The sequence below is a fragment of the Monodelphis domestica genome, chromosome 3, assembly GCF_027887165.1.
Source record: "Monodelphis domestica isolate mMonDom1 chromosome 3, mMonDom1.pri, whole genome shotgun sequence".
Taxonomy (NCBI): Eukaryota; Metazoa; Chordata; class Mammalia; order Didelphimorphia; family Didelphidae; genus Monodelphis; species Monodelphis domestica.
The window spans coordinates 128,620,482-128,633,209 of record NC_077229.1 but is presented as its reverse complement, the minus strand read 5'-3'; the positions used below and the strand labels follow the sequence as shown (position 1 = coordinate 128,633,209).

The 12,728-nt window shown below is 35.2% G+C and overlaps 1 protein-coding gene across 4 annotated transcripts in view; it reads right to left on the bottom strand.

Annotated features, from left to right (window-relative positions):
* The window catches only part of ASAP1 (ArfGAP with SH3 domain, ankyrin repeat and PH domain 1), a 522,736-nt gene that overhangs the window by 129,386 nt on the left and 380,622 nt on the right, over positions 1–12,728 (bottom strand). For all 4 annotated transcript variants that reach the window (XM_056823080.1, XM_056823081.1, XM_001381404.5 and 1 more), the window contains 3 exons: positions 5,375–5,449; positions 3,964–4,013; positions 13–142 (listed from right to left, as the gene is read on the bottom strand). In XM_056823080.1, the coding sequence (XP_056679058.1) occupies positions 13–142; positions 3,964–4,013; positions 5,375–5,449 (255 nt within the window). The remainder of the gene's footprint in view (positions 1–12; positions 143–3,963; positions 4,014–5,374; positions 5,450–12,728) is intronic.

The window sequence follows — 12,728 nt, the reverse complement described above, 5'->3', positions numbered from 1 at the left end:
ATGTTTTCTTACTTCACACATCTGGAGCTGAAACAGCCGCCTTTCTTTTTCCATTTCTTCTGCTATCTCTGCTCCTGTTATCTCTGTGCGGATCATCCCATGCTGTTTTGCATGTTCTCTTTTTTCTTTTTCAATTTTTGTACTGAAAGTAAATTAAAATAGATGAGACCAGGGGTTTTAAAAGAATGTTTTAAATTAAAAGAATGCTACCAGGTGCAGGTAGGTGGCTCAGTGGCTAAAAAGCCAGATGAGGAGTCTGGATATTCTGGGTTCAAATATGACTACAGACATTTTCTAGCTGTATGGCCCTGGGTGAGAAGAGCTTAGTTGAGCCAACAGTCATTGCAGATCTCAACTCAATTAAATAGATAATTATTAAGCACTTTCTGTGTACAAGGTACTAAGTTTTATGGAGGATAGAAAGATTAACAAGGAAAATAATCTTGGTGAACTTCCAGCCTAGTCATGAAGACACATGTATGGATCATACAAAAACTGAAATAAAGGCAACATGGTTCCATGGAAAAGAATGTTGGTTCTGAAGAGAAAGAGCTTCGGTTTGGTTCGGTCAGTGAATATATCATTGGGTCTGGAGATAGGAAGATCTGAGTTCAAATTCAGCTTTAGACCCTTATTAGCTGTGTGGCTCTAATTAAATCACTTAACTATCTGACTCAGTCTCCTCATCTATAAAGTATAATAGTACTTACTTCCCAAGGTTATTGTGAAAACCAAATGAGATATCTGTAAACCACTTAACACAGTGCCTGTCACAGAGTAGGCACTATATAAATGTTAGCTATTGTTGTTAAGAATATTAACATTATTATGTTTTTATTATTATATATAATATATAATATTACAACATATTATTTATTAATTATATAATATATGATATATTGTAATATATAATATACTAATAACAATAATAATTATTATTAATATTATGTAGCACTCTAAAAACCCCTTTTCACTCATGATTTTCTTTAATCCATTGAGGCAAGTAGTACTCTAGCTATTATTGTCATCATTTTACAAATGAGAAAATTAAAGCTCATAAAGATTAAATGACTCAGGAAGATTAACATAAGTAGAAAGTGTCATAGATGAAACTCAAATCCAGATCTTCTTCATTCCATATAGAAGGGGTCAGGATGCTTAATACTTTTGACCTCCATATCCTACATTTAAAAAGTAAACATAGGGATATTTGTATCTCTCACCTTAGAGTTAATAAATAGCACTTCCTGAAAGCATGAGAGAAATGTGAATTGATATGTTCTGGTTGCCAGTTTTCTCTCCTTTTAAATGTGTTTGATTTTCTTTAGGAGCCTAACTTCTTGGCTTCACTATAATATGAAAATGCCTCATATAAAAATGCCTTAACTGATTATCCTTATGAATGGAGAGATCATAGATCAATAGTTAGCAAGGAGTTTAGAGGTTATCTAGTCATATTTGTTTCCTTCATCTCACTCCCCTCATTTTGAAGCTGAGAAAAATGAGAGAGAAAATATTTTCACCAATATTACATAGGTAGCAAAAATGGCAGCTATTAAAAGTAGTGAAAAGGGGCAAGTAGGTGGTACAATGGACAGAGCACCAGGCACTGGAGTTAGGAAGACTTGAGATCAAATCTGAACAAAAAAATTACTGGCTATGTGACCTTGGGCAAATCACTTAATCTTCTTGGCCTCAGTTTTCTCATTTGTAAAATAGCTGAAGAAGGAAAACGGCATATTCCTCTAGTATCTCTGCCATGAAAACCTCAAATGGTGTCATGATGAGTTAGACATTACAGAAAATGAATAAAAAAGTGGCAGAGCTAGGACCTGAAACCAGATTCTCTGACTCCAAAACACATTGCACCAGTCTGCTTCTGAGAGCAACAACAATGCTAACACAAAAAATAAATCATCCTCGGGCCTTACTCTATTGGTATGTGTAGCAGGAGTGAAAAGAGATTATTATCCACGTGTGAGGTAGATAGGTACTGTTTCATTTTTATAGCTGAGTAACATCCATTCTATTGCTCTGAGGCAACATCTAATCAAACAAGAGCCATTCACTCATCCAATCAATCAGAAACAATATCTTACATTTAATCTTCCACTCATATTCTCAAAATATTCTCAAAAAGGGTTTCATGTGCTTTTCCATTTTCTTCAAAACAACCATATAGGGGTTGAAAAGGTAGCATTATACCCCATTTTTAAAATGAGGAAACTAAACTACAGTAAAAGAATAGGAGGACCTTTTCTAGGGATACAGTAAAGCCAGGATTAATGAACAAGTATTTATTTTTTTCTCCCACCTCATTCCCCAGTTTAAGAGTAAAAAAAAAAAAGCCTTTTAACAAATGTGGAAAATCAAGCAAAAGTAGTCCCCCCTCCCCTGTACCATGTCTAAAAATGTTATGTCTTATTCTGCATCTTGAATACATCATCACTGTCAGGAGGTGGGTAGCATATGGTCCTTCTCAGTCCTCTGGCATCATGATTGTCATTTCATTGATCAGAGTTCTGAAGTATTCCACGGTTTTTGTCTTTATATTGTTTTTATATAAATTAGAACCAAGTTCTTCAGAGTCTTAATCTTATGCACTTTCTACTACCTGACACTGTTCCCAAACTCCTCTTTAATATGTTTCTCTCCAACATTTGGATTCTCTTATTTGTCAATAAGAAGCTTATTATTGTTATTAAAAACGTCCTGTAAAAAATCATGATTTAATTAAATCCCCTGAATTAACCAGATTGTTTTCCCCTTAGCACTAAATTCTTAAGAGGCAAATATTGAGAAAATGTGTTGAAAGCAAAAATGTTTTTTAAAAGTCCACTTCTAAGACATATTTGATGGTTAGTACATGCTTAAATCCTTATGTGCTTCATCTTCCATCTTGGCTAATGACACTGATATTTCACAATGATAACCAGTAAGTATGAGAACCACAACCATCAAAGATTATGTTCACTATATGATACCATAACAAAGGAAGCAGACTCAGATATTTTAGAAAATATTTCAACAAGAACTGGAATATAAAGGTTTTTGTGGTTCACCTTTATCTCCCCCTCAACTTATTCTCTTTTCTCTCCCCATCCTATTTTTTAAGCAACTAGCATTATAGAACAATTGGATGCTGATCGATCAGAACAAATCTCACAATGAGTATTATTTCTGACATACTGCATACTAGTTTGCATTATTTAGAAATGTTAGAAGAATCCTTTGCTTCTTGATTACTTTGGAACTGCAACCATCAAAACACAAAAATATTCTTAAAACACAACCCCCACCCCAAAGCTTATTGCATAAATAATGTTGAAAATAGCTCAAAAATGTTTAAATTCTTAACATTTCATGTTTTTTTATTTGCATCTGTTTTCATACTGCTATTATTGCTGCCTACACAAACATTTTTATCTTCTTAGCTTAGCAGTTGTCTGAATTTATAGCCAGGATTAGAAGCTGTTCTAAGATTTTTACCTTTGTTGTCCAAAATGCCTGAGTATCTGGTATATATTGAGAATTTATTGAGTGTGCCTGCATTGTCTTAGACTGTGTAGCTATGATATAGAGCCCTGTTCCATGATGAGTAAGATGCTCAGGTGTATATGTTCACCCCAAAATAACCATCAAATTATTTTCTTTTGGTCACTTAACAGAAGCTGGGATGAATAACATTGAGTCACAGTAAGATACATTGTTCGTCCATAAATGTCAACCACATTAGCAGAAAGAATGTCATTTCCATCTTTAAAATGATGGCAGTTGTGTGTCCAATGTAATATAAATGGCATAAAAGACTTTACCAAGTTTCTTAAGTTAACATAAAACAGAACAAAGATATTCATAGCACTGATTAATAATGAACAAGAAAAAGTAGTTCAAGTCTAAAGTTGTCTGCCACTTACAATTATTTCCTCCTAAGAATATGATGCCCAAGTGAAAAATACTTACAATTTGGTCTCGTAATCTTTCCAAGCTTTGTCAAATGGCTTTTTGAGGTCCTTAGAAAAGAGAAAATGAACTTGAAATTATATTCACCTTTGACTTAGGATAAAATATGATTTGTAAATAGGGGTCATAAAGTTATAATAATTTATATAGATTTATAAAAGCAGTTTATACTTTTTAAACATACATGCAAGGAGATGACCTTTATCTGATCTTTATAAGAACTCCATGAGAGTGACAGAGTTAAAGAGATACTATTAGACCTATTGAAAGTCACAAATACTGAGGCTTACAAAGGGTATACAACTAATAGTGGACTAACTGCATACAACCAAGAACTACAAGCCAAATCTATTTATTCTTAGTCCAAGACTTTTATAATCCTCTCTGAACATCCTTATTGTCAACTTTTCTCCTTCTTTATTGGCAACTAACTATTCAGATTGTTGCTGCCACTGGATTTTTATTTAAATGATAAATTTCAGCATTCTACCTTAAAAAATAAATTCTGTTGAGGGTTACAAAACTAAAAATGTATACTATTAAAAATCAATTAACAAGCAGTTAGGTGATAACTCTGTGCCAGACACTGTACTAGCAATGGGGACAGAAAGAAAGGAAAAAAAATAGCAGTCCTTGGAGGAGTTCACATTCTAATGGAGAAGACAACATGTGAATATCCAGATATATACAAGATATATATAGTGTCAATGGAAGGTAAGGTAGGAGAAGTAAGGATTGGGGAGAGTATCCCCCCATTCCTAATGAGGAAAGGTGAACCCACAGGGACTACAGAAGCAGGAATCTGAGTTGAGTCTTGGAAAGAAGTCAGAGATGCTGAGCAGAAGAGACAGAAAGGAAAAGCATTTCTAGCAGGGAGAATAGTGCAAAGGCAGTTCATTGAGTACAAGATGAGAGTAAAAGAAGTAAGAGGACTTGGAAGGTAGGAAAGAAGTCAGGTTGTAAAGGCCATTAAACGTCAAATAGGGAACTTAATCTTTGATCCTTGGGGGTAATAGAGAGTCACAGGCATTTACTGGGCAGGGAGGTGATAGGATCAGGTCAACACTTCAGAAAAACCACTTTGGTATGTTGGAATGGAGTTGGGAGAGAATTGATGAACACAGTCCAATTAGAAAACTAATATAGTATAGGCAAGAGGTGATAAAGGGTTGAACTAGTAAAGTAGCTGTGTAGGCAGACAGAGAAAAAGGAATGCATGTAAATGACATTTGAGAGAAATAAATGACAAGATTTGGCAATTGACTATATATGTGGGAGGAGTAATGGAGAAGTTAAGGATAATCCCACAGTTTTGAATTTCATTCACTAGAAACATTTTTCCTAACTGTAATGGATAGCTTAGAAAAGCAGAAGTTTAAAGGAGAGTTAAATCATATCTTCGAACACTTACTCCTTTGACTCCTTTCAAGTCTCCTTTTAACAAGGAATCCAAGGTGAAGATCACATTGTGGCTTAGACCTTGGAGCTGTAGGGGAAAAGAAGGAGAGTGCCATGTTAGTTTATTTACTTATTTTTAATGAAATTATTTTATTTAAGTTAATTTTAGAATTATGCTAATTGTTATATTGGCCACTTTACTGGTGGCTAGAACTACATATTAATCAACTGATGACATCATCTGAAAAAACAGAGAGATGGTATAAGATGATCTCTAAAGACTGATGTTCTGGCTCAAATTCTATTATAAAGTCCTTTGTAAGTACTTATGATGAAAAATGCTCTCCACCTCCAGAGAAAAAGAAGTGATGCAGTCAATGCAGATCAAAGCAGACCATTTCCCACATTATTTCTTCATTTTTTTAATGTGTCTTCTTCTGTGACATGAAAAATATGGAAATGTGTTTTGTATGGTAGCTCATGTATAACCAACATTAAATTGTTTACTGTCTCAGGGAGGGGAGGGGAAGAAGGGACAGAAAAGAATGTAGAACTCAAAATGTTAGGGAAAAAAAGGTAAAACAATAAAGTTCTTTGTAGTTCTAACATTCTTTGGCTCCTTCCATTTCTAAGATTATCTGTTCTGAGATCCCTTCCAGCTCTATGGTTTCATATCCCACAGTCCTTTCCAATTCTATATTCCAGGGTCCTTTCTGTGCTTTACCAGTCTCTAAAGTTCCTTCTAGTCCTAAGAGTATGTTCTAGGATTTTGGTTTTTTCCTCATCTCTAACATCTTACGCTCTGACATATTGAGTTTTCAGTTCTACTATTCATTGATTCTCAAGTTTAAGACATTCTAAAAAGTAGCTTTGCAGTAGGAGAATGATATATTTTCCACACCTTTACTCGTGATCCCACAAAAGTATATTTGCAGGATACATCCCAGGGCTAAAAGCTCCCAGCACATAATATATGAAGCTGAGTCTAGCTGGGAAAAGGAAAAAAAAAAATTGTGATCTGGCCAACGAGGAAGCAGCCAAAATAATTACTCCCTCTAGTGGCGATGTGTTCATCTGTCTTCATATATAAAATAAATAAATATATAAATAAAATTTATATAAAAAATAAAGGGGCAGGAATAGTAGTGAAGGTTCTTGCTATCTTATGCCACACTGCTAGGGAAATCTTGTGTTTACTGCGAAAGGTAAATTTAATAATAGTAACAGGGATAAAGGAGACCTGTGACTTCATTGGCAGAGGAAATTCTCTTTCCTAATGTAGAACAGCCCCTTCTTTGAAACTTAAAGTCTTAGAGAGTTGCCCAGAGAGCATGGAGAACTGCCCAATATTCCATAGCCAGAATGGTCAAAGGCAGGCCTTCACAGATGATGGCACTAGAATTTGAGGGAGGGTAAATGACTTGCCAAATGCAACAGAACTAGTTACTAATGAAGACACATAAGAAATTATTGGAACCACACCTGCAAATAGAATATTATGTGGATTGAAATAAGAAGGAAGAGCAATATTTGAGGGGGGGAGGGGATTAAGACCTGCTACATTTAAGCCAAGTGCTTATAAAGAAATGAAATGGAGGGGCAGATAGGTGACTCGATGGACTGAGAACCAGGCCTGGAGATGGAGGTCCTGGGTTCAACTCTGACCTCAGACAACTATGTGCAAGTCACACAGAAAATCAGTGAATTTTAATAAGGAAATTATTCTTTCTCAGGTACACTGGCATCTTTTGGTGTTCTTGGATATTTAATTACTAGATGACTACTTTTTAGATGACATATGTATGTATGTATGTATGTATTCAAGGCTGATTGCCTTCAAATTAAATCTCTATAAAAACCAATAAATCGATAAATTCCCCATTCACAAGACTGTGGGAAACACAGCTTAAAGAAAACAAGAATAAGCTGGCACTTCTAACCTGATAAGTATAATGTAGGATACAAAAAGGATGAATACAAGTTGGCATCTGAACAAATAAACATCCAAGAAAGAAAAAAAAAAGTAAAAGTGTTTTCTATATTAATTTCCACTTCAGTAATTCAGTGGCTATTATACATGATCTGCTGGATAAAAACCTGCATCCCCCAAAATTCGTTTTTTAAATAAACTATGCATAGAGTTGACATTAAGTTCTAGATAGTGATGCCTGAAGAGTGGAAACTTCAAGAGATTCTCCCAAGTGTGAAACTCTTTGGGTACTGTAATGGGGAATATCACCCTAGTATTGATTTTGTATTGGTTGATAATGAATTGTATTGGTAGGTTATCAGGTTACAGATATCTGGTTGTTCCCTGTTGGAGTAATGTCTGAACTTGCAGTTGATAAAAGTCAACTGGAGACTGATATATAAAAACCCTGTTTATTTGAAACTATAAGAATAAAGGGAAAGGAAATGAAGGATGAAAAGGAAAGTATGAAATATATTTTTATGTTTTATACACACACACACACACACACACACACACACACACATATATAATATATCTAATAAATCTAATAAACTCTAATTGGATCCCAAACTTCAAAACTAAAACTTCACAAGAAGAATCTTCTGCCTGAAACCAGGCCCACTCTAAGCTCCTTAATCTATTTAAAATATATTTTCTATCTATATACTCTACAATAATTATAAAATTCCTTATATCTTTAAAGTTCAGTTAAGATTTCTCTATCTCTCTCAGTTTCCAAAATCCAGCTGTGACATAAAAACAGTCACTGCAGGCTCATAGACCCAAGTTGCCCTTTTCTGCCCCCTGCTGAATAGAATCAGGGAAGCAGAGTCCCACTCACTCAGTTTGAATCTTCTTCAGTAATATTCAGCTACCAGATATTATTCCTAACCAGCTATATCTCAGATCCTCAAGGAATATCTGAGAGGAAAATGCCAATTAACTACTTGAGCTTTAAACCCAAAAGTGCGTCCTTTGTAATCCCAAAAGCCTCACCTTAGGTACTTGTGGAAATTCTGCCCCTCTGACCTCCTAAACATTCCATAGAAATATTAAAGAATCCTCCAGAAATATCAACTTACTTGATACAACCTACATCTGACTACATTCTATTCAAATATAACTCGTTAGTATGGGCTTGGCAACATTTATTTTTCAAGGTCAAGCTTAAATTATCATGGAAAGGTTTGGAAAATATTTGCAACAGTAACTTTAAGACCTACTAATTTTCAGAAGAGCTACAAATTGTGTTGAAGGTAAAATCACAGATCTTTTCAAGTGCTTAAGTACTTTAGAGGTTATTTTTTTGTACTTAACACCAGGCTAAGGCAAAAAAAAAAATAGTTGCCTTATTAATGCTTAATGTCTGATAGTATGATAATGAAGAATTCACTAGAATATGCATGATTATTATGTGGAGTGAGATATTTATATCCTATCTGTGTATCTGTATCCTGTAACTATCTATCTATCTATCTATCTATCTATCTATCTATCTATCTATCTATCTATCTATCTATCTATCTATTTATCTATCTATCTACACAGTGAAAATGTGGTGTGTCACAACAGAAATCGTTCTTCCCAATTAGATCTCATAGAAGAGTGATGTATATTATAGATAGTTCTATATTATTAGTTTGCCAAGTTATAACTATTATTGAGGTAAATATACACACATGTGCCCAAACATATTTATGTCCTTTAGATAATACTCAAATACAATATTGTGTGTCTTGAGGGGAGGGGGTCTGAGATTTGTGATTTCATCAGGGTAGGGGGAACGCAATGAAGAAATTGTTACCAATACAGAGTAACAGTTCTACACTTTTGTCCTAAGACTACATATAATCAGTAATTTTTTTTTTCCATCACCAGAGCTCTAGTCCATCCCTCCCTATGGTGGAGTGGTGACATTGGGATTTGAATCTTTTGCCATGGGAACCGGAGCTCTGGTACATCCTAAACCAAGCTGGAAAGACTCTGAAATGGGCCAGGTTTTAGGCTGTACTTCTGCTCTCTCAGGCCTGGCCTTGTGCTAAGTTCTGAGTGACAGACTGGCCTCTGAAAAATGACCTTTCCAGTCCTAGCAGCCCTCAAAGACTATTCCCTAAGTTACAGAGGGTTTGCCATCTGTGTTGGTAGAAGAAAGACCCATAATGACAAAATCACAGATTTCTGAAATAAATCCAGTTTCTCAAAACAATAACATAGTAAAATCATCCAGGTGTTAGTCATATCACCTTCTTGCCCTCTGTATATTAAACAGACTATATACCATGATAGAAATATTCAAGCCAGTGTTTTAATCAAGAAGAAAATGCTTTAGTACTCCCTAAAGCCTGCCAAAGACAACAGATTTCTGAATATTGTCTGTCCTAGAATAAATTTTAAGAGAACGAGTCTGAAATGGGAAGCAGGAGGGGAGGGGGAACAGCTTTCAGGTCTGGTCTGCTCTTTGGCTGGAAGCCTAGGGGCTCTCAGAAAATTGAAATATATGCAGAACATCTCATTTGCTTGTAGAAGAAGGAGTGGTCCCATATGACCTCCAGAGTCTATCCCTCAAAGCAGAAAGTTTTTCTCTTTATTTCAGGCAAAAAGCAAAGCAAAGAACTATGGCTAAAGAAAGGAAGGGAATGAGGTAAGGAGTTGACATTGAGAAAATTGTGGGGAATAGAGTGGAGAGTCTGTCTTAAGTTCGAGTGGGTTAGGACCACTAACTACCATTTTATTTTCATGGTTTGTCTCATGTTGACAACTCCCAGGATTTATGGCAACTGTAGAACAAACTTCATTTAGGCATCACATACTGTGAGTGTGAGGCAATAAAATTTAAGGGCTATTAACAAGGTGGTAAAGCAGACTGCTTACTCATACTGTTTTTATTTTTTTTAAAGAGAAGAGAATAATTCAATTTAACTTTTACTAAATATCTAATATATGGCTTAATATTAGGGAGTCTCACTTCTAACCAAAAAAGTGTTCCAGGAGAACTCAGATGGTCAGGAGGACCTCAACTCACTAGACCATGGATAATGGGGGAAAATAATCATTCTTCACATCCTTTGTCCTTCTGTAGGAGAGTATTGGTAATCATGGGAGATAACTGCCTAGACATGGGAGTGGATGTCTCTTTTTATGATCACTGCCCAGACTTTCAAAAACCATGCTGCCTGCATGCTGGTCTTCCTCTTCACCTATTTCTCACTGGAACCTGGGCTCTTTCCCAGGGATCCTAGGCTATGATAGAGGAAGTTTTGCCTTTTATTGATGGGAGGTAGATGTACAGTGGATAAAGAATCAGGCCTAGAGTCAGAAAGAAATGAATTGAAATCTGACTTTAGACACTTTGTAGCTATGGAACTCTGAGGAAATCATTTTTGCTTCAATTTTTTCATCTTGAAAATGAGCTGGAGAAGGAAATGGCAAACCACTCCAGTATCTTTGCCAAGAAAACCCCAAAAGAGGTCATGAAGAGTTGCTCATGACTGAATCAACTAAACAAAAACAATATTCATATGACTATTTAATCAGCTATCTCAATGAATGGAAACCTTTTTTGTTTCCAGTTGGTTTTTTTGCCTTATTTATTTATTCATTTATTCATTCATTCATTTATTTATTTATTTATTTGTTTATTCATTCATTCATTCATTTATTTGTTTGTTTATTTATTTATTTGTTTATTGGTCACCATGGAGAGTGCGCTATGAGTATAAAATATTCTATGTCAATGGCATCTTTCTGTCATTCACCTCCCAGAACTACATGTCTGGTAATGTAAAAAAAATTATGGCTAACAAAGCACTTAGGTAGTACCCAGACCCAATATCTAGAGTGAAACAACTTGTTCTTTTTGCTGGGGAAATAGTTACAAAATACACCTGTCTAAGTCTATCACAATTGATTACCCATGAGATTGTCACAGATAAAACATAGAACCTTCAAAAGGAGATGAGGAATCTAAAGAAAGGGAAACATTGACTCCTGCCTTAAGTACTTAGGAGTAGATTTCTGTGTTGATAAGAAATCAAAAATAGTGGTTAGAAGTTAGCAAGGAGGATTCACTTAATCGATACATGCAAAGACTTTCTAAATACAACTGTTTATAACAATAGAGTGGGCTATATTGTGAAGTAATTAGGAAAAAACATCCAAGAAAAAACCAGTAGGACTATGCATGCCCACTTATCATCAACTGCTCCCTTTACAGGGGTTCAATGAATTCAAGTGCTTTTCTCTTCTAAATACCCTTTAATTTAAATTTTTATTTTTTGTTATTCTGAACTTCACCAAAAAATCAACAAATTTTTACATATGCACAGAATAGAAAAATGAGAATTGTCCACAAAACCACCAATCTCTATTAGCTTAAGCTAGTGTTTCAATAGAAATTCAAAACATTAGTTTCAAAACTCTCCTACTTTCCTTGGTTTCCTGAATTTTACTGGAGACATTACACACACATACACGTGCGCACGTGAGTGCATTCTCTCTCTCCAGCTGTTCAATCACATGTGTCTGTCTCTACGTAACTCCATGGACCAGGGGTTTTCTGGGCAAGGATCCTAGAGTGGTTTTCCATTTCCTTCTCTAGTGGATCCAGTGAATTCTTTTTGTCAAGCAATAAGAGCTTATGTGACTTTCTCAGGGTCACATAGCTAGGAAATGTCTAAGGTTGAATTCAAATAGAGCTTTCTGACTCCAGGAACAGTATGCTTAACCACTGAGCTATAGCTACCTCTCTCTCTCTCTCTCTCTCTCTCTCTCTCTCTCTCTCCCCCCATATATATATATAACATACCCACACAATAATACTATAATGATTCATTTTTTTGCCTTTTTTTGTGGCACTAGTTACTTAGTTACTAATAACTAATAATAACTAGCATTTACACAATGCCTTAAGGCTGTTTTTTTTAAATTCTTACCTTTTGTTTTAGAATTGATACTTAATATTAGTTCCAAGGCAGAAGAGCAGTAAGGGCTAGGTAATGAGGGTTAAGTGACTTACCCAGGGTCACACAGCCAGGAAATGTCTAAGGCTAGATTTAAAACTAAGACCACTAGTCTCCAAACCTAGCTTTCTATCCATTGGGTCACCTAGTCGCCCCTCACTCAGTGCCTTGAGATTTACAAAATGTTTTATAAATACCATTCATATGTTTCTTACAACCCTGCAGGGTAGGTACTTTTATGATCCTCCACCCCCTTTTTTAAACAGAGGAGAAAACTGATGCATATTTTAAGTAATTTGTCCAGGGTTGTAGAGCTAGGAAATATCTAAGGAATTTCAAATCAAGGCTTCCTAACTCTAGGTCTAGTACTCAGCTGCTATCTATTTAAAAATATGTATTTCAATATCTTAATATTATCTAAAAACACTCAACACATT